Source organism: Oncorhynchus tshawytscha, linkage group LG09 (genome assembly GCF_018296145.1).
Source record: "Oncorhynchus tshawytscha isolate Ot180627B linkage group LG09, Otsh_v2.0, whole genome shotgun sequence".
Taxonomy (NCBI): Eukaryota; Metazoa; Chordata; class Actinopteri; order Salmoniformes; family Salmonidae; genus Oncorhynchus; species Oncorhynchus tshawytscha.
The window spans coordinates 75,910,677-75,933,661 of NC_056437.1; the positions used below are offsets into that span (position 1 = coordinate 75,910,677).

The 22,985-nt window shown below is 45.8% G+C and overlaps 1 protein-coding gene across 1 annotated transcript in view; it reads right to left on the reverse strand.

Moving 5' to 3' along the window:
- The window catches only part of LOC112246033 (heparan sulfate glucosamine 3-O-sulfotransferase 4-like), a 98,130-nt gene extending 75,358 nt beyond the window's left edge, over positions 1–22,772 (reverse strand). Inside the window, exon 1 of the mRNA XM_024414293.2 lies at positions 21,510–22,772. Coding sequence (XP_024270061.1) covers positions 21,510–22,129 — 620 coding nt within the window. The 5' untranslated portion in view covers positions 22,130–22,772. The remainder of the gene's footprint in view (positions 1–21,509) is intronic.
- Between the last annotated feature and the right edge of the window lie 213 nt (positions 22,773–22,985).

A 22,985-nucleotide genomic window follows, 5' to 3' on the forward strand; every position in this document is an offset into this window, starting at 1 on the left:
CGGGCTCTTCGCTGGCCATGGCAGAACATACCTGTCTTGCAGGAAATCCCGCCCAGAACAAGCAGTATGGCTGGTGGCATTGTCATGCTGGAGAGTCATGTCAGAATGAGCCTGCAGGAAGGGTACCACATGAGGGAGGAGGGTGTCTTCCCAGTAATGCACAGCATTGAGATTGCCTGCAATGACAACAAGCTCAGTCCAATGATGCTGTGACACACCGCCCCAGACCATGACGGACCCTCCACCTCCAAATTGATCCCGTTCCAGAATACAGGCCTCGGTGTAATACTCATTCCTTCGACGGTAAACGCAAATCTGACCATCACCCCCGGTGAGACAAAACTGCTACTCGTCAGTGAAGAGCACTTTTTTCCAGTCCTGTCTGGTCCAGCGATGGTGGGTTTGTGCCCATAGGCGACGTTGTTACCGGTGATGTCTGGTGAGGACCTGCCTTACAACAGGCCTATAAGCCCTCAGTCCAGCCTCTCTCAGCCTATTGCGGACAGTCTGACCACTGATGGAGGGATTGTGCGTTCCTGGTGTAACTCGGGCAGTTGTTGTTGCCATCCTGTACCTGTCCCACAGGTGTGATGTTCGGCTGTACCGATCCTGTGCAGGTGTTGTTACACATGGTCTGTCACTGCGAGGACGATCAGCTGTCTGTCCTGTCTCCCTGTAGCGCTGTCTTAGGCGTCTCACAGTACGGACATTGCAATTTATTGTCCTGGCCACATCTGCAGTCCTCATGCTTCCTTGCAGCATGCCTGAGGCAGGTTCACGCAGATGGGCAGGGACCCCGGGCATCTTTCTTTTTGTGTTTTTCAGAGTCAGTAGAAAGGCGTCTTTAGTGTCCTAAGTTTTCATAACTGTGACAATTGCCTACTTAAAGACCGTTCCACAGGTGCATGTTCATTAATTGTTTATGGTTCATTGAACAAGCATGGGAAACAGGGTTTAAACCCTTTACAATGAAGATCTGTGAAGTTATTTAGATTTTTACGAATTATCTTTGAAAGACATGGTCCTGAAAAAGGGGCAGTTTACATGATACCATATGTGTTATTTCATAGTTTTGATGTCTTCACTTTTATTCCACAATGTAGAAAATAGTATAAATAAAGAAAAACCCTTGAATGAGTAGGTGTTCTAAAACATTTGACCGGTAGTGAATATTTAGGTGATAGTCCATGAAAACACAACACATGACTTTACAAAGCCAAGATGCACAATGTCAAAGATTCTGGACTGATATGCTTCTGACTGTCACTGTACACATCTGGTCTTTTTACAAGGCACAATTATCGAACCTCACTGACGAACAAAACCACTTGAGAGCGAGCTTCTTCTTTGGGGGTAGTAGTCCTGTGAAAAGCAGGTCAGGATAAACAGGCTTTACTACAAGTCTTTGTGAGGTCACTGAAGAAGTTGATGTGTGACCCTGCACATGACTCTACATACAGTACGCATCTTGCACAGACATACCATAAGGATCAGAGGATGTGTGACGGAACACTAGCTAAGCTATCCTACTGGGAATAATACATTTAATTAGTGTTCACACAGCCCATGTTTTGGAGAGAGAGGGGAAAAAAAACCTGGCTAGTCTTTTCTAGAGATATCCTTCTTCCCCATAATAAATCTGTCCACGTCTCCCATCCAAACAGCTCCAATATGCCAGGGAGAGAATTTACAGTGCATCTCTGATTTGTTTGCTGCTATTAATGGGGCAGTGAGGAAGGAAGTGGTCTGTGGCTGCCAGCGCAATATCTGACCTCTGAGAGTGCATTAAATCAAGCTATTAGGGGCTGCTGCAATAAAGAGGACAGCCAAGGAAGGCAGAGTGCTCTCTCCAAAACAAACATGCCCTAGCCAGACACAACACGAGGCTGGGATCACAACCTCAGGTTGGGCTGATACGGTTTTATAGGGGGTGCCTTGGTGACAGTCAGTCAATCCAGTGGGTTGTCAGTTCTGGTCGGGTGCAAGCCAAATAGATGAACCAGCACAGCGGGCAGCATTGTAGAATGTTAAGAAATGCATGGTTGATGCTGGGGCCAGGAGTTTTCCTAGCCACGTGACATTATTAGGAAATATTCCTATTGAAGCCCTATTGGAACATGTTTCTGTATTAAATCATTTACTTTCCTTATAATAAAGAAATACATTATCATTGACAATTATTTTCATCTAGGAGTGGGTGAAGATGACTATTTGGTGTATCTTACACTTCCCCACATGCACAGGTCCACAGGCCTGACTGTATTTTAAATAATTGGGTCTGTGCCATAGGAGGAAAGAAATTACATTCATTATCACACCAGGACTGCTCTGGTGAGGTTCACAAATTGACAGACCATGTGGTGGACTTTGCTGTGTCTTTCAGACACAGATAATGGACAAGTCTGATAGAAAAAGGCCCTTGACTCATTAAACAAAAGGAACTAAAATCGGGGAATGCCAGGGCCATGTCTGGCTCTGTGGGGCACCATTTATTTGAGTTGGGGGGGCATGCCCTTTCAATGTCAAGGTTTGTCTGAACACTATACTGTTTTTCACTGATATTCATTACCATACTCCTGTATTACTAGGGCTAGTTTTTGAATTTTGCCTTTCTAAAGACGCTGTCGCAATATGAAACCTTACCTACCTTCTCTTTTCCTGTTCAAACTCGTGAGGATACGGGGGACAGATCATTTTGACTTACACTGCAATAACCTAAACTCAACCTACACTTCAGCTGCAGTCTTACGGTGGCCTGGGTGAACTGGTTTGGGAGCAAGAAGCAGCATCCAGTATTTCAACCATACCTAAGGCGATTATACCAAAAAGCTGAGACATTTACAAATAAACTGGTGCACTCAGTCAAGCAAAGACATCTATGATTCAATTGTGAATCGCATTTACGGTGTAATTTTTATGCACAGAAACTTTGCTATATCAGAATGGGAACAACTCATCAAAAGACTATGGGCAAATCACCTGTCAGAACAATTTAGAAACACGGTGTGGCTAATCTGAGTGTGAAGGCTCCCGGTGAGAGCTGTAGTCCAACGGAGCAGTTACGTTAAAACTACAAACTAAAAAATGCCCATCATGCACTGATGATGAAACACTTGAATACGGATAACTAGAACGTAGTAGAATGAAGACAATTGGGGAACAAATGCAGTTATCATTCAAGTTGAACCAAATGCCATACTGTATGGAAAAATTCATGGAACATTTAATGAGATCTACAAAGACATTTTCCGCTACACAATATTTATAGGAAAGCGCACAAAAAAAAGCTACAAAACAAGAGATGATGCAAACCACTGTCTATATCGCATGAAAGGGAAAATAATCAGTTATAATTTTAAGACAAATCTTTTTTTTTAAGTCACTCATAGTGTGGTAATATACACTGCTCAAAAAAATAAAGGGAACACTAAAATAACACATCCTAGATCTGAATGAATGAAATATTCTTATTAAATACTTTTTTCTTTACATAGTTGAATGTGCTGACAACAAAATCACACAAAAATGATCAATGGAAATCAAATTTATCAACCCTTTGAGGTCTGGATTTGGAGTGACACTCAAAATTAAAGTGGAAAACCACACTACAGGCTGATCCAACTTTGATGTAATGTCCTTAAAACAAGTCAAAATGAGGCTCAGTAGTGTGTGTGGCCTCCACGTGCCTGTATGACCTCCCTACAACGCCTGGGCATGCTCCTGATGAGGTGGCGGATGGTCTCCTGAGGGATCTCCCCCCAGACCTGGACTAAAGCATCCGCCAACTGCTGGACAGTCTGTGGTGCAACCTGTTGGTGGATGGAGCAAGACATGATGCTTGTTCTAGGTCCCAAGAAACAAAGAGATCTTCTGTTGAATCTGACAATTAATCTTAATGGTTGTACAGTCGTCTCAAATAAAACTGTGAAGGACCTCGGCGTTACTCTGGACCCTGATCTCTCTTTTGAAGAACATATCAAGACCATTTCAAGGACAGCTTTTTTCCATCTATGTAACATTGCAAAAATCAGAAACTTTCTGTCCAAAAATGATGCAGAAAAATTAATCCATGCTTTTGTCACTTCTAGGTTAGACTACTGCAATGCTCTACTTTCCGGCTACCCGGATAAAGCACTAAATAAACTTCAGTTGGTGCTAAATACGGCTGCTAGAATCCTGACTAGAACCAAAAAAATTGATCATATTACTCCAGTGCTAGCCTCTCTACACTGGCTTCCTGTCAAAGCAAGGGCTGATTTCAAGGTTTTACTGCTAACCTACAAAGCATTACATGGGCTTGCTCCTACCTATCTCTCTGATTTGGTCCTGCCGTACATACCTACACGTACGCTACGGTCACAAGACGCAGGCCTCCTAATTGTCCCTAGAATTTCTAAGCAAACAGCTGGAGGCAGGGCTTTCTCCTATAGAGCTCCATTTTTATGGAACGGTCTGCCTACCCATGTCAGAGACGCAAACTCGGTCTCAACCTTTAAGTCCTTACTGAAGACTTATCTCTTCAGTGGGTCATATGATTGAGTGTAGTCTGGCCCAGGAGTGGGAAGGTGAACGGAAAGGCTCTGGAGCAACGAACCGCCCTTGCTGTCTCTGCCTGGCCGGTTCCCCTCTTCCCACTGGGATTCTCTGCCTCTAACCCTATTACAGGGGCTGAGTCACTGGCTTACTGGGGCTCTCTCATGCCGTCCCTGGAAGGGGTGCGTCACCTGAGTGGGTTGATTCACTGATGTGGTCATCCTGTCTGGGTTGGCACCCCTCCTTGGGTTGTGCCATGGCGGAGATCTTTGTGGGCTATACTCAGCCTTGTCTCAGGATGGTAAGTTGGTGGTTGAAGATATCCCTCTAGTGGTGTGGGGGCTGTGCTTTGGCAAAGTGGGTGGGGTTATATCCTTCCTGTTTGGCCCTGTCTGGGGTGTCCTCGGATGGGGCCACAGTGTCTCCTGACCCCTCCTGTCTCAGCCTCCAGTATTTATGCTGCAGTAGTTCATGTGTCGGGGGCTAGGGTCAGTTTGTTATATCTGGAGTACCTCTCCTGTCCTATTCGGTGTCCTGTGTGAATCTAAGTGTGCGTTCTCTAATTCTCTCTTTCTCTCTCTCTCTCTCGGAGGACCTGAGCCCTAGGACCATGCCCCAGGACTACCTGACATGATGACTCCTTGCTGTCCCCAGTCCACCTGGCCGTGCTGCTGCTCCAGTTTCAACTGTTCTGCCTTATTATTATTCGACCATGCTGGTCATTTATGAACATTTGAACATCTTGGCCATGTTCTGTTATAATCTCCACCCGGCACAGCCAGAAGAGGACTGGCCACCCCACATAGCCTGGTTCCTCTCTAGGTTTCTTCCTAGGTTTTGGCCTTTCTAGGGAGTTTTTCCTAGCCACTGTGCTTCTACACCTGCATTGCTTGCTGTTTGGGGTTTTAGGCTGGGTTTCTGTACAGCACTTTGAGATATCAGCTGATGTACGAAGAGCTATGTAAATACGTTTGATTTGATTTGATTTGATGATGTTCCAGATGTGCTCAATTGGATTCAGGTCTGGGGAACGGGCGGGCCAGTCCATCAATGCCTTCCTCTTGCAGGAACTGCTGAGACACTCCAGCCACATGAGGTCTAGCATTGTCTTGCATTAAGGACGAACCCAGGGTCAACCGCACCAGCATATGGTCTCACAAGGGGTCTGAGGATCTCATCTCGGTACCTAATGGCAGTCAAGCTACCTCTGGCGAGCACATGGAGGGCTGTGCGGCCCCCCAAAGAAATGCCACCCCACACGATGACTGACCCACCGCCAAACCAGTCATGCTGGAGGATGTTGCAGGCAGCAGAACGTTCTCCACGGCGTCTCCAGACTCTGTCATGTCTGTCACATGTGCTCAATGTGAACCTGCTTTCATCTGTGAAGAGCGCAGGGCGCCAGTGGCGAATTTGCCAATCTTGGTGTTCTCTGGCAAATGCCAAACGTCCTGCACGGTGTTGGGCTGTAAGCACAACCCCCACCTGTGGATGTTGGGCCCTCATACCACCCACATGGAGTCTGTTTCTGACCGTTTGAGCAGACACATGCACATTTGTGGCCTGCTGGAGGTCATTTTGCAGGGCTCTGGCAGTGCTCCCCCTGCTCCTCCTTGCACAAAGATGGAGGTAGTGGTCCTGCTGCTGGGTTGTTGCCCTCCTACGGCCTCCTCCACGTCTCCTGATGTACTGGCCTGTCTCCTGGTAGTGCCTCCATGCTCTGGACACTACGCTGACAGACACAGCAAACCTTCTTGCCACAGCTCGCATTGATGTGCCATCCTGGATGAGCTGCACTACCTGAGCCACTTGTGTGGGTTGTAGACTCCGTCTCATGCTACGACTAGAGTGAAAGCACCGCCAGCATTCAAAAGTGACCAAAACATCAGCCAGGAAGCATAGGAACTGAGAAGTGGCCTGTGGTTACCACCTGCAGAACCACTCCTTTATTGGGGGTGCCTTGCTAATTGCCTATAATTTCCACCTGTTGTCTATTTCATTTGCATGTGAAATGTATTGTCAATCAGTGTTGCTTCCTAAGTGGACAGTTTGATTTCACAGAAGTGTGATTGACTTGGAGTTACATTGTGTTGTTTAAGTGTTCCCTTTATTTTTTTGAGCAGTGTATATAAAACACTGTAAAATCACACTTTTGACTGCACTAGGCTTTTAAGAGTGTTAGTCTCTTCATCGGTTGGTACCGTGGGATGTCTATCGCCTTTTTGGTTTGACTTTGGACATTCACTCGTCTCGAACGCACAACAACACACACCCCTCTCACAGCTTTAGAATTGGGTTAGCCCAACATACAGGCGAGAAGGAGAGTGATCATATTACACCTGGAGTAGCCTATAAGAGAAAATGCCTCAGTTCTAAAAAATGTACTTCAATAACATCCGCTAGAATGCAGATCGACCCATCAAGCAGCCAATAGCTGGCTGAGTGAACTAACCAAACACAGCGTCTTTGTTTCGATCGGATTCCGCCATGAGCAACCATCAGTGGTTTGTAGGCAGTTTTTAGTGTTTTACACTGTCTTGCACACATGCAACATTAGTAGCAAGACAAATTTAACTATCTGTTAGTAAATTCCTTCCTCTTGCATCGCACTGCTGGTTAACTAATTATTATGCAACATTAATTTTGAAACCCTGAGGCGTTTGTTGAGTTTACCCAAGGTGCAGTGAGTACGTGTTTAGCCCTGTAAAAAGTGGGTTTATTACAGCACAGATCTAACAGCGAGTGATTCAGCGTGAGGCTGAGACGACGCAGAGCCAGAGGCTGCTGGGATTGCTTCATTTATAGTCCACTGATTGCATCAGAAAATTGTGAGACTGTTAATTGGAGACAATGTGGCCAGAAATAGATACGGAGAGACTACAACAATGGCATCAAAGATAATATTTAGCTAAAAGCCGGTGTTAGTGATGACAGCAACAACCCTACCATGCTGTTCTACAGAATTATATACCTTTAATCATTAGGAAAATACTAGCCCTCACAACTATCCCCCCAAATAAACTTCAGTCGGGTTAGATATGCCCAATTAACCTTCCGTTGGCACGTCAACGTTTCGAATCAAGAAGCAATTGTTATTGCAAATGCTCCCTTGCATCCATCTGAGGACATGTTGACAAAGCTTTCATTTATGACCGATTCCCCAGCCCAGCGAGCATGGCCCCAGCGTGACGTTGATTAGGTGGCTTGTACGAAATAAGCTTGAGAGGCCCATTTCACCGCAAACCTGTATTCATTTAGTTCTGCAGATTTATACTGGCCTGCTATCTCGGCAAGAAAATCCAGCATGACATGAGTGAAATTTGCCCTTTTGAAAAGAGGGTTAATCTTTCTTTCTTTCCCACTGCAACCTCAAATCTCACTGTGGCCAGCATGCCTCCAATGACCTGGGGGCCACAGCCAGTAAATTAAATTAAATAAACCCATTAGTTACAGCACTGTTACCTTCTCACCTCTGCCCAGATGCGCTTTCATGGTAAGTTGTCCCATCATGAAAAAAAACAAGGGACTCGGTATAGGATTGTGATGCCAAAGTCACCTTGACTGCAAAGACAGGGTGGTCTGTCCTCAATGTTCATCACAAAGATCAATTAAAATAGCCTGTTTTGCAATACAGGACGAGCCCAATATGGTCGCAGGTGTCTGAAGGTAAATGTATGCTTATTTAAAAATCAATTCATACTTAACATTCTCCCTCCTCGAGTCATGCAGATGTGAAACAAACTGGAGGTCGATGGGAGTGGAAGGAGACCGTGAGTAGAGTCATCCCAGGCATACTGAAAATGAACGGGATGAATAACCAAGTGTAGCTCATATATCCAAAGATAAACCTCAGACAAAAAAGAGAGTCTAATCCTGCTATAGCCCTGGGTATGGATTGGCATGTTTTCACTCCTATCTTTTCTTCCTGCTCTGAAACATATCTTGTGAATAGCTAACCGATCGCTGCAGCTGTACATAGTCTATCGGTAAATAGCCCACCCAATGTTACCTACCTCATCCCCATACTGTTTTTATTTATTTACTTTTCTGCTCTTTTGCACACCAATATCTTTTGCACACCAATCTTCCTGTACATGACCATCTGATCATTTATCACTCCAGTGTTAATCTGCAAAATTGTAATTATTCGCCTACCTCCTCGTGCCTTTTGCACACAATGTATATATACTCTCTTTTTTTCTACCGTGTTATTGACTTGTTAATTGTTTACTCCATGTGTAACTCTGTGTTGTCTGTTCACACTGCTATGCTTTATATTGGCCAGGTCACAGTTGCAAATGAGAACTTGTTCTCAACTAGCCTACCTGGTTAAATAAAGGTGGAAGAAAAAAAAAATATATATATATATATATATACTGTAACTACAGTTTGGCATCTATCTTTTTTTGGAACGATACAAAGCTAAATACAAAGCTAGATCCTGACATTCAACAGAAAAACAAGACCATGGGGAAACATGATTGTACCTGTGATGTCTGACTGTGTACCCCTTTGTACCCCCATGCATAGAGGATTATGGGATATGTAACTTTTCTTTTCAACACACAAGCATCTTTAAACGTGATTTCACTGAAACACATTTCCTCGTGTGTTGCCCTGCTGTGTGTGGCTGAGCATGTTACAGGCATAAAGAAAAACTCTCAGCCACATTGCTAAGAGTTGGCTTCACATGGTTGGGAGGAGCTAATTGCCCCATTAAAACAGGAAGAGCACGTTAACTTGCAACTAAATCTCTAATCCCAATAATCCAAATTATCCAAGGAAAAACAATCACCTTCTTATACACCAATTAGTAATTAGCATAATCCCTAAAAGCAGCCTTTTGCATTTCATCGGCTTAGACCAAGTCTCAAAGGAGCTTGGCACAATGCCACAGCCTCTATATTAAAATCACTTCCACCAGCCTATACAGAGAATAGGAGGACAGCATTCTCATGGTGGAGGTCTGATTAATAAAGTCTTCTTGATACAGATGGTTGAAACTCGAAAACCTAAATACTTATAAGAGGGTTTCTATAAACAAAACTCCCAATGAAGATCTCCTACTTGAAAGTCCCAATCAACATGGAAAGGGAAAGGGGGATACCTAGTCAGTTGTACAACTGAATGCATTCAACTGAAATGTGTCTTCCCCATTTAACCCATCCCCTCTGAATCAGAGTACCATCTCAATGTAAGGACTGTGTTGTGCGTAGTTTACACGTCTAATACTCAGCTCCTTCATTGTTTCACACTGTGCTAAAATATTCTAGCGGAATACCCCATGGTGATTTCAGGCAAAGAAAGAGCATGAATAAATAAACAACATAAAGCGATGAGAAACTTCAAAGGCAATGGGGCAATCGCAGCAAACAAGCTCCTGGAAGCCAATGAATGTGTTTGTCTTTGTTTGTGACAGTGACTCAGGGGTGTAAACAGAGGAATTAGCTCACACCTCCGGAGTCTCAGCACATCGCACTGCCATAATTGAATTAAGCCTGTCAAGATTGTTGTGAGCTGTGGATGGCGTCAGTGGCGCGAGGTGCACGTGGGCTCACAGGACACCTGTATATTTCTATAGCTAGAACTGCCTTTTCATTCTGCTCTGTTCTTTGGCAAGTCCTTGAAAAGAAATGACAATTGCTTTCCATGTCATCCCAGACTATATCTCAAGGTAATTCCTACATCTTGATACGGCCAAGCTGCTGTATTTCCTATGAATAAACTCTGTGTGTAACATGTCATGGGCATGCAGGCGGAATAATGCTACTGGTGGAGCGTGGAGGGAGAAGTTATGATTTCCACTCTCCCCACATCCCTCAGCTTAACACACTCCTGGAGTACATGTCAGGTCACGGCCACATATTTGAAACATGCTCCCAACAGCCCTTGCGTGACGTCTTGGCTCCATGGCCAGCCCTGTCAGAGAGAACCCTGCTCTGACTGAACCAATGCATCAGCTTGCTTTTGGGTTTGTGTCATGAGACTGCATCACTCACAACCGATAAGGGGCATGTATGCACAGCACCAAGTGCTCCAGGAGAGGCGAAAGGAAAATTGGAATCTTGACCAGTAAGATTGACATGCTTATTTGTCCCAAAAGGAAGTCTTATTCAGAGAGATTTAAAGATGGCTGTAAAGCAGCATTCTTGCCAAATGGAATCATTGTTCCTTCTGACTAGAAGCACATCGCGGCAATTCTGCGGCAAGTAAATAATCCCTGGGAGATAGGAATCCTTTCAAGCTTAAAATGACTTGTGCTTATACTTTATTTTTGGTCCAAAATAAATCATTTAACAGGCGAGACTGGGGCTGTCATTTTCAGGCAATCCATCTATGACATGGAACTGAAATAGGGGTCTAAGAATTCCCTGTTTTCCCATTGGCGAAGGAATGGAAAAGAACGCAAGGAAGAATTCCATCCAGTTCTATTTTGACAGACACAAACCTAAAGGGAGGCCGAGTCTTGATGGCAACCATGCCCCAATGCCAATTGATTGTGTTGGCAAATTGAATCAGCAAATTAAATTCTAAGCTCAAGTAAAGTCAACTTTACTGGAATTGGAGAATGATCACTTTAGGTGTTTGGGTGTAGCTTTGTCCATGACACAGAATAGGAAATGAATGTCAAAGAGAGAGGGTAAGGTATTGCATGTGAATAGCAAGAAGAAGCTGGGGTAGAATGAAAATGTCTGCCAGAGTGATTTGTCCTCTCTCTAAGCCACAAAGAATGCAGCAGTATTACTTCTTTCATAATTCTAGTGTCACAATAGAAATAGACCCAGATAACCCCCCAAGGCTGACCCTAGAGTAACACAAAACAAATTGAATCCACATTCTCCCAACAGAAAACACTGATTCCATTGCAGAAAAAAAAATCCCAGGCAGTGCAATACTGTGTGGATGGTGTTCATGACTAAACTTATTTTGATAATACCTGCTGATATTGTTTAACTGGAAAGATAAAGTGTTGTGAATTGTTCCCACAGTTCCGCTGTAAAGACATACACATAAGATAGCTATACAAACCTAAATATCTAGCTAGTAGACATGTAGTTAGCTAGCTACCTAGCTCACACCTCAGGTACAGTTGAAGTCAGAAGTTTACATACACCTTAGCCAAATACATTTAAACTCAGTTTTTCCACAATTCCTGACATTTAATCCTAGTAAAAATGCCCTGTCTTAGGTCAGTTAGGATCACCACTTTATTTTAAGAATGTGAAATGTCAGAATAATAGTTGAGAGAATTATTTATTTCAGCTTGTATTTCTTTCATCACATTCCCAGTGGGCCAGAAGTTTGCATACATTCAAATAGTACTTGGTATCATTGCCTTTAAATTGTTTAACTTGGGTCAAACATTTCAGGTAGCCTTCCACAAGCTTCCCACAATAAGCTGGGTGAATTTTGGCCCATTCCTCCTGACAGAGCTGGTGTAACTGAGTCAGGTTTGTAGGCCTCCTTGCTCACACAGGCTTTTTCAGATTGAGGTCTTTGCTGTCCTTAAGCCATTTTGCCACAACTTTGGAAGTATGCTTTGGGTCATTGTCTATTTGGAAGACCCCTTTGTGACCAAGCTTTAACTTCCTGACTGATGTCTTGAGATGTTGCTTCAATTTATCCACATCATTTTCCTCCTCATGATGCCATCTATTTTGTGAAGTGCACCAGTCCCTCCTGCGGCAAAGCACCCCCACAACACGATGCTGCCACCCCTGTGCTTCACGGTTGGGATGGTGTTCTTCGGCTTACAAGCCTACCCCATTCTCCTCCAAACATAACGATGGTCATTATGGCCAAACAGTTCTATTTTTGTTTCATCAGACCAGAGGATATTTCTCCAAAAAGTACAATCTTTGTCCCCATGTGCAGTTACAAACTCTAGTCTGGCTTTTTCATGGTGGTTTTGGAGCAGTGGCTTCTTCCTTGCTTAGCAGCCTTTCAGGTTATGCCGATATAAGACTCGTTTTACTGTGGATATAGATACTTTTGTACTTGTTTCCTCCAGCATCTTCACAAGGTCCTTTGCTATTGTTCTGGGATTGATTTTGCACTTTTCGAACCAAAGTACGTTCATCTCTAGGAGACAGAACGCGTCTCCTTCCTGAGCGTTATGACGGCTGCGTGGTCCCATGGTGTTTATACTTGCGAACTATTGTTTGTACAGATGTGGTACCTTCAGTCGTTTGGAAATTGTTGCCAAGGATGAACCAGACTTGTGGAAGTCTACAATTTTTTCTGAGATCTTGGCTGATTTCTTTTGATTTTCCCATGATGTCAAGCAAAGAGCCACTGAGTTTGAAGGTAGGCCTTGAAATACATCCACAGGTACACCTCCAATTGACTCAAATTATGTCAATAAGCCTATTAGTGTTACGAATAACTATGAGTGGTGGGTGGAATCAGGCGCAGAGAGCAGGGTTCTGTTGTTTATCACATTTATTTCACCGGTGCAACCAAAACGATCACGCCAACACACAGGGCATATATAAGTTGCCAGTCCAAAACAACAGGACAAAATAGACCGGAGAATAAAGATATGAAAACAAATTACACCATCAAACATAGAGTAACAATTAACAAGCCCGCACAAATACCCAGTGGGCCTAGTGCTCTTAAATACCCTACAAACGAACCCTAATACAAAACAGGTGTACCCAATTAACCAATAACCAACACAAACGGAAAAAGGAATCGATGGCAGCTAATAGGCCGGTGACGACGACCGCCGAGCCCCGCCCGAACAGGAAGAGGCACCCTCTTCAGCGAGGTTCGTGACAGTACCCCCCGACGCGCGGCTCCCGCAGCGCGCCGACCCCGGCCTCGAGGACGACCCCGAGGACGAGGCGCGGGGCGATGTGGATCTAAATGGATCTAAAAAGGATCTAAAATGTCCCTCCCCGGTACCCAGCACCTCTCCTCCGGACCGTACCCCTCCCAGTCCACGAGGTACTGCAGGCCCCTCACCCGGCGTCTCGAGTCCAGAATAGCTTGTACTGTGTACGCCGGGGACCCCTCGATGTCCAGAGGGGGTGGAGGGACCTCCGGTACCTCACTGTCTTGTAGGGGACCAGCTACCACCGGCCTGAGGAGAGACACATGAAACGAGGGGTTAATTCGATAATAAGAGGGAAGTTGCAATCTATAACAAACCTCGTTTATCCTCCTCAGGACTTTAAATGGCCCCACACACTGCGGCCCCAGCTTCCGGCAGGGCAGGTGGAGGGGCAGGTTTCGGGTCGAGAGCCAGACCCTGTCCCCTGGTGCCTGTCCTCTGGTGCTGGGAACCTGGTCTGTAAGAGATCGTAAAATTAAAACGTGTAAAGAACATGGCCCACCTAGCCTGACGCGGATTCAGTCTCCTCGCTTCTCGAATATACTCCAGATTACGGTGGTCAGTCCAGATGAGAAAAGGGTGTTTAGCCCCCTCTAGCCAGTGTCTCCACACCTTCAGGGCCTTTACCATAGCTAGTAACTCCCGATCCCCCACATCATAGTTCCGCTCCGCCGGACCCAGCTTCTTAGAAAAGAAAGCGCAGGGACGGAGCTTCGGTGGCGTGCCCGAGCGCTGAGACAGCACGGCTCCAACCCCAGCCTCGGACGCATCCCCCTCCACTATGAATGCTAACGAAGGGTCCGGATGCGCCAACACGGGAGCTCCAGTGAACAGTACCTTCAACTGGTTGAAGGCTCCATCAGCCTCTGCTGACCACCGCAGAAGCATCGGTCCCCCCTTCAGCAGTGAGGTAATGGGCGCCGCTACTTGGCCAAAACCCCGGATAAACCTCCGGTAGTAATTGGCAAACCCTAAAAACCGCTGCACCTCCTTTACCGTGGTCGGAGTCGGCCAATTACGCACGGCGTTAACGCGGTCACACTCCATCATCATCCCCGAGCTGGAAATGTGATAACCCAGGAAGGAAACTAGGTCATGCTCCAGCAGTCGCCCAAGAACCTTGCGCACCAAGGAAACATGCGCGGTGCGTGTGGTAGAATAAATCAAGATGTCATCAATATAGACTACCACACCCTGCCCGTGCAAGTCCCTAAGGATCTCATCTACAAAGGATTGGAAGACGGCTGGAGCATTCTTCAACCCATACGGCATGACGAGGTACTCAAAGTGGCCTGATGTGGTACTAAATGCTGTTTTCCACTCGTCTCCTCCCCGAATACGCACCAGATTATACGCGCTCCTGAGGTCCAGTTTTGTGAAGAAACACGCTCCGTGGAATGATTCCACCGCCGTAGCGATGAGAGGTAGCGGATAACTAAAACCCACTGTGATCGAATTGAGACCTCGATAATCAATGCACGGACGCAGACCTCCCTCCTTTTTCCTCACAAAAAAGAAACTCGAGGAGACGGGTGACATGGAGGGCCGAATGTACCCCTGTCTCAGAGCTTCCGTGACATATGTCTCCATAGCCAACGTCTCCTCCTGTGACAGTGGGTACACATGACTCCGGGGAAGTGCAGCGTTCTCCTGGAGGTTTATCACGCAATCCCACCGTCGATGAGGTGGTAATTTGGTCGCTTTCTTCTTACTAAAAGCGATAGCCAAATCGGCATATTCTGGGGGAATGCGCACGGTGGAAACCTGGTCTGGACTCTCCACCGTCGTGGCACCGATCGAAACTCCTATACACCTCTCTGAACACTCGTCTGACCACCCCTTAAGAGCCCCCTGTTTCCAGGAAATAACGGGATTGTGAATAGCCAGCCAGGGAACCCCCAACACCACCGGGAACCCAGGTGAATCAATAAGGTAGAAACTGATCCTCTCCCTATGATTCCCCTGCGTTACCATGTCCAGCGGAATCGTGGCCTCCCTGACCAGCCCTGACCCTAACGGTCGGCTATCTAAGGCTTGCACGGGGACAGGTGGGTCTATCTGCACTAACTTGGAATTGGAATACCCAATTTACGGGCGAGTCCACGATCCATAAAACTCCCACCTGCGCCTGAATCGACTAGCGCCTTATGCTGAAGAGAGGGGAAAAACGCAGGGAAAAAAATTAACAAAAACATGTGACCAACAGGGAGCTCTGAGTGAGTTTGGTGCTTACTCACCTGGGGTGGCCGAGGAGTGCTCCGCCGACCATCTCGACTCCCAGAGGGACTCCTCCAACACCGGCCCGAAGTGTATCCTCTCCGTCCACAATAGGAGCAGGAGGAGCCTCCTCTGGTCCCCCTAGATGCAGCTCCTCCCCACTCCATCGGAGTGGGAGTGGGAGAGCTGGAAGGTGGAATTAACAGGACCCCTTCTGAACGCCCGCGGGCAGCTAGCAGGTTGTCCAATCGAATAGACATGTCTATAAGTTCATCCAGGGAGAGAGTTGTGTCTCTGCAAGCTGACGTCCTCCCGGAGACTACACCGGTAATGGTCCATCAGGGTCCTGTCATTCCACCCAGCACCAGCAGCTAGGGTCCTAAACTCCAACGCGAAGTCCTGCGCGCTCCTCATCTCCTGTCTGAGGTGGAACAGTCGCTCACCCGCCGCTTTACCCTCTGGTGGATGATCGAACACAGCTCGGAAACGGCGGGTGAACTCCAGGTAGTTGTCCCGAGCCGAGTCTGGACTGTTCCAGACCGCGTTAGCCCAGTCCAGCCCTTGCCCGTTAAACAGGAGACGAGGAGGCTCACACTCTCCTCACCCGAGGGAGCCGGACGCACGGTAGCCAGGTAGAGCTCTAGCTGGAGCAAAAATCCCTGGCACCCAGCCGCTGCTCCATCGTACTCGCCGGACCCAGAGGACGGGTGGAGTAGGTGTAGGTGGTGTCGACGTGGGAGAGCTGAGATGCCACCACTCCTCTCCCATCGTTCCATCCTCTCCATCATCTGATCCATCGCCGTACCAATCCGATGGAGGACAGCTGTGTGGTGATGGACGCGCTCCTCCATAGTGGGGAGAGGGGTGGTCGCTGCTCCTGCTGACTCCATTTCTTCGGTGCGGGCTTCTGTTACGAATAACTATGAGTGGTGGGTGGAATCAGGCGCAGAGAGCAGGGTTCTGTCGTTTATCAAATTTATTTCACCAGTGCAACCAAAACGATCACGCCAACACACAGGGCATATATAAGTTGCCAGTCCAAAACAACAGGACAAAATAGACCGGAGAATAAAGATATGTAAACAAATTACACCATCAAACATAGAGTAACAATTAACAAGCCCGCACAAATACCCAGCGGGCCTAGTGCCCTTAAATACCCTGCAAACAAACCCTAATACAAAACAGGTGTACCCAATTAACCAATAACCAACACAAACGGAAAAAGGAATCGATGGCAGCTAATAGGCCGGTGACGACGACCGCCGAGCCCCGCCCGAACAGGAAGAGGCACCCTCTTCAGCGAGGTTCGTGACAATTAGAAGCTTCTAAAGCCATGACATCATTTTCTGGAATTTTCCAAGATGTTTAAAGGCACAATCAAATTAGTGTATGTGAACTGGCCCATTGGAATTGTGATACAGTGAATTAATTATAAGTGAAATAAATCTGTCTGTAAACAATTTTTAGAAAAATGACTTGTGTCATGCACAAAGTAGATGTCCTAACCAACTTTCCACAAATTTCTTGTTAACAAACTATAGTTTTGGCGTGGTTGAAAAATGACTTTTAATGAGTGTATGTAAACTTCTCGACTTCAACTGTATCGTGCATGTGATTATACACGAGTAAATGGCTACACAAACCTGCCATTCACAGTTGTAGGAACTTGCTACAGAGTGAGTTACATTTGGCTTTTTAAGTGTGATCCAGTATCCATATTTATACAGACTGACAGTAATTGGTGGTGCAGCAATCTGAAGGTTCTGATTATTCTCCTTCATAAACTCATGTTTAACAGCCAGACAGAGATGACACAAAGGCTTTCTGGTGGGAAGGTACCGTCTGTGTCATAGCGCTGTGCCATGTCTGCATCCAGTCAAAGTTATTGGAATGGGAAATAAACGTGTTTCTGTTGAGGACACTGGTGGAATCTCTGTGCTCTGTGGTGCTTGGGAGTTTAATCAAGTGGAAAAGGGGAGGGGGGATGTTGAGACCAACCTGACTGCAGCGGTCCACTCTCTTGACAGGCACTGGGGCATGCTACTAATTAAAAAGTTTAATTCCACGACTGCCGCGTTGGCATCCAAGTACCCAGAGGTGCGTCCTTGCGAGCCTTGGCGCCATCTTATCAGACATAGACAGATTTTGGCTTGCCGGGGAGGAGCGGAGGACGTGGAGGCGCTGCAGGAGCAGCAACACAGGCCCAGCTGGAAGATGGAGGGATGGCATCCAGCCTGCTGCTCAGGGATCAGGCCCACCTCCCTCCATCCCATCTCCCCGCTGACTGGAGTCACGGGCCCCTAGTCTGGTGGCAAGACTCAGGGAGCTGAGCCGTGGAGTGGCATGCTGAGGTGGGAGCGGAGGGGTAAACAAGGGATAAACACAGGATTTAGACTCTCTGACGCTACTCTCAGCAGTAGATCGCTGTCTCCGACACACACTTCCTGTCAGAGGGTCCTGTCTTACTACACTGAAGGGTGCGGATAAAGCTGGGGCTGGAATTCATGCTATTCTCCTCAGAGTCCCCCCGGGCCTGCAGCAGTGCAAAGACATGGTGCTCTGACATGGTCTCTACACTACTAGCATTTCGTATTTGATGAAAAAGAAGAAGCAGCAAACTGGAAATTCTTTCGTTAAGCTTTGTCCACCATTCAGTGGGAAACAGAGCCTCGATGAAAAAGTAGATAAAAGAATGAGAGCACTTCATTGCAAGGCCTTGGCAGAGCATGGAGCCTGCACTGTGTGGGCTTCTGAGCTGTGTAGGTCCCTATTGATCAGAATGCATTACAACTCACACAAAGAGAGAAAGTCCTTGGTGATGGCAAGGCTGATTCTTTGGCATCTTTTTTAAAGGCCACTTCATATAAAAGCCAGCAGGCAGCAACTAAGACCTCCGCCTGAGGTGAAATAGCTTGGGGAAGGAGAGCACATTCAAAACACCATTCTGCACATTATAAGCACCCCTGTAATTTCACATTATTGTTTGTCATCTTGTGCAACACAGGGCCATAGCCTTGCAAAGGTACAAAACAGCTGAAAAGATTTACAGTCCCATTGCCTCAGCTTTTATCACTTACAAGGTCCAAGTGTCATTCTCCCAACACAATGATAAAGTGCTCGGAGACCTCAGAGCCGCTTCAGAGCTATGCATCTCATTGACAACTCACACAATATGATCAGCATAGTAGTACAACCCAGATAATCTTCCTGGGGAAATCAATTGCATCACAAGCAATAGAGTTGTTCCTAAATACCAGCTCAATGAATCGTCTGCTGTTTTGCAGCACCTATTGAAACCTGAGATAGGCTTCCAGGCAACGGCGTGATTCTTCTAATGATGGTATAGCTATTATGACCCGACACACAGAAAGAATGACCTGCTGGTTAAAGACTATAGCTTCCCTTCACAAGCGGTAAGGAGTTCAACAAGGCATAAGGTCCTCCCTGGCAAGCCTTTTAAACATTGTGTAACCAGATGTGTAACCCAGGTAAAACAGATGTCAACGAGGTGCTGCATCATATTTCATGAACAAGAAGATGAACTTACTCCCTGTGAAATATATGCCCAGCGGATGGGGTGTAAAAATATGTTTTCACTTGATATTTTCTACCAGATGAATTCTGTATGCGTACCGGGATTCTGGAGCACCGTATAACTGTGGCAAGCACAGAATAGCTCTCTCAGTGCACACCTCTTCAGGCTGTGCATTTGTACGGGATTCTTTTAAATCTTTTACAACGGGTACCACATTCATCCTCTGCCAGTGTCTAACTCTCCAAGCCATCACAAAGTATGAAACTGGCCACCGCTGCACAACCAAATTGATTCAGCGCGTGTGATGACATTATCAGACTCAACCTCGGAAGCCAACGTTATATGGTTGTGATCATGATTTCAGTCATAGGATTAGGCACACAGCCTATACAGTAGGCCTGCACACAGACGTGATGTAGTATATTTTTTTTAACAGAAAAAAATCCGCAGAAATGACATGCTTTGTCTGTAGCATCAGGACGTGGGCAGATCACATAGCTCTGAGTGTAACTTTTTTTCCCCCCCTTGTCACACTACAACACTGTTCAAATTTGGCAGACAGAATAGACACATTGCTATATCGTCCCCATGGGTGTAAAAAACACCGCTACCCGATACTTACATTTCTGCATACGTCATCCTGAGGTTAACATTACTCAGAGGACGAAACGCGGAAATAAATGTTAAGAGCGCTTAAGGGATTTGGTTGGCTCAGGGGCACTAAAACACACAAGCACACTTTGTGGTTATTTATGTAAGCCTGTCATCTTGTCGTCTAACGAGCCTGACACCGAAAGCGTAATGAAACGTCTCACATTAACACGGGCTAAATGAACAGCCAACAGCTGAGGACAGAGGAGAGCATAGCTCCCATCCACACTGCAATGAGTTGAGGCAGATGGTCCCCTGTATACCCAAAGCCCCAAGCCACTGTACTAGACTGGGTTCACAGGCACAGCACCTCATCCCTCTGGGCACAAGCATGGAGTCAGGGACTCTGTGTACTATTGGCTGGCTTCATTTTCATTATCTGCTCACCGAGTCCATTTGAAATCCAGCATTCCCCTGGTTGGTCAGACCATCATCTTGCTAGATGCTGCCACTTTATTGAGCGAGTGCCACTGTCAAACGGAGGAACGGACGAACCCTCAAACAGACTGTGGTTTAATGCCATGATTGTTTATCTTTTAATAAACAGGAAGAATAAATTCACAAAGGAGGCCGTGAGATGTGCAGTGTTGGAAAACAAATAGAAAAAAAACCTGACTGGGTGATGAACCTGACTGGGGGAATCTTTACCTTGAATGTATTGCATGTGAGAAGACATGGATGGCACAACACTCAGGATCAGTAGAAAAACATCTGGATTAGTTGATCAAAATGATGATCTCTCTACCCCCATGCAGTCATACAGCAAAAGCCTGGCAATATGGCTTTTAGATAGATGGACTTAAATAGGCCTTTAGCTACATGCATTTGGTTTCAGCTCTGTGTCAGATTAAATAGCTTTAAAATGACCACTTTTTCACAATTCCTCCAATATATTCTGAATCCGATATGGATCTTGGTGAGCACAGAATGTTTTCATTTTGTTATCAAGCTACAGGACTTTTTTTCTGCAATGGTGGGAAAGAAATGGTGGATATTACAAAGCATTTGCTAAATAAACTCAATATTCCATAGTTGGAAACTAGCTATTATCAGATGGAAATACACTTGGAAATACATTTTTGTCTAAATGAGACAAGATTGTCTATATTTGTGACACTATCAGAACATGTGGTACAGTATGAATACTAACTGGACATCACATCCCAAACCCAGAGTACACTGCTAAAGTACCAGGCCTGTTGCACAGGGGTAGTTCTGAACACTGTGGAAAGGTAATACCACAACTGTAGGTGGGATCTGAGTATTGTTCCAATGAATGCACTCGCATGAACACCTGGTCGACTGAATAGTTTGGCTATTGCTGCATGCTATGTTCATAAACATGCATACTGTGATAAAACACGGTATATTATTGTAAAACTAGGTTCACCCTACTTCAGAAGCACTGATCAACTGTTTTGTATTGTTGGATGTAAAACAAGTGGGGGATATTTTACTAGACTAGAAACATTTTTAAGCCGAATTACTTGGCGGATATCCAATCTAATAGGTAGGCAATTTTTTAAGCAGTTGTTATTTTGATTATGATTATTATAATTATAATGAATAATGACATTGATAGTGGTATAGGCCGACTTATTATTAGTGGTAATCTAATGGATTTGAAATATGAACAAATCTAGACTATCTACCAACACATGGTTTATGTTATGTGGGGTAATGAGACCTCTGAACCAGATAGGGTTATTAAGTGAGAGTGGATGCGCGCACCTGTACCAATCCAGCCCTTTCTCGTAGTTCCTGTCGAAGAAATGCGGCTCATTCCCAACGGCTCTGATATCGGGATGGACCCTCAAAGCTTCGAGCAGAGCCCTGGTGCCTCCTTTCTTCACCCCAATTATAATGGCTTGGGGTAATTTTTTCACCCCATAATCCGAGGTGCAGTTCACCCTGAGTTCGTTGTCCGTGGTGCTGAATTCCTGGTGCTCCCTCTCCAGAGCGGGAGATTGATACACCGCGGCAGTTTTAGTCGGAGCCGCCTGATTCCTAACCCAATCCAATGTTCTTTGCTCGGTCTCCACATTATCTTTGACAGTGGAAATTGCAACCGTTTGCTCGGCGGCGGCGGCAGTAACCTCTATCAGCTCCTCGTCCAAATAGCCCTGGGGTGAAGTGGAATAAAGTTTCTCCCTTAATGTTACGAAAGTTGTCTCCTCCGTCACCAGCCTCCCTTGGTACACGTAGTTCTCTTGCAAGGGGAACTGTAACGAGTTGTAACAGCTCATCAAGCTATAGAACAAGTAGGTGACAGAAAGGGAGAGGGTGAACATGAATAAAATTTTCCTGGGCACTTTAGAGGTAAAAACCGAAGTGCTGGACCAAAATGCCATCTCTGATAGCAGTGATCCTCTCAAAGAAGTGGCCAGACATGTTTCCACCCCAATACTTGCATGGACATTCAACAACAATAATCTGTCACTATCAGCATTGCTCCATTTGAAAATGTGAGTAGTTGAACCACTCCAGCATACCCCCAATTCGCATGGTTATAAGGATACAGGAAATAGATCGTTAAAATTCCGAAAGAATATCGCGTCCCTTTTTTGAGTAGCCTATCGATTTCTTATTCCAACGCTGACAGCCAATGTCACCGTTTATTGGACTGAATTTGCAGATTAGAAAGCCTGCGGTCTGGCGTCCTTCCAAATGAGCAGCCTGGTTTGAAACCAGCAGCCTGGTTTGAAATGGGCAGAGTGTGATGGACGAAGTCTTGGTAAGAAAAAAGGGAACGCCAAAGTGTTTGAAGTAGTGTGCAAAGCACGTCTTCATCCCGACACACTGACGGCCAATTACAAATCCGGTGGATCTTCCCAACAAGGGTGAAAAAACTGCCACACATTGGACCTCTCACTGCTAACTTTGTGAAGTAGAAAGTGAACAACCTTTGCATAAATATTAATTGACTCCGCTCTCTCAGTGGCCAGGAACGTTGCTTGCTGTCCTAATGCCTTCTGTTGATTGGTAGATACGATGTGCGCATCAACTGTGTGAGCTCTCCCGCACCGAAGCACTATTATATTAGTAGGAGCACCACAAGCTCAGTAAGTGAACACCCACTTTTCGCAATCGGTGCCAGAGTGTAGGAAACCCAATGAGACGTCAGATACGACAGCCAGATAGCACTGAGATGGCATTGGGAAGGCGGGATGACTATTCCTCCTCCTCCTTTTTCTATGCCTTATGATT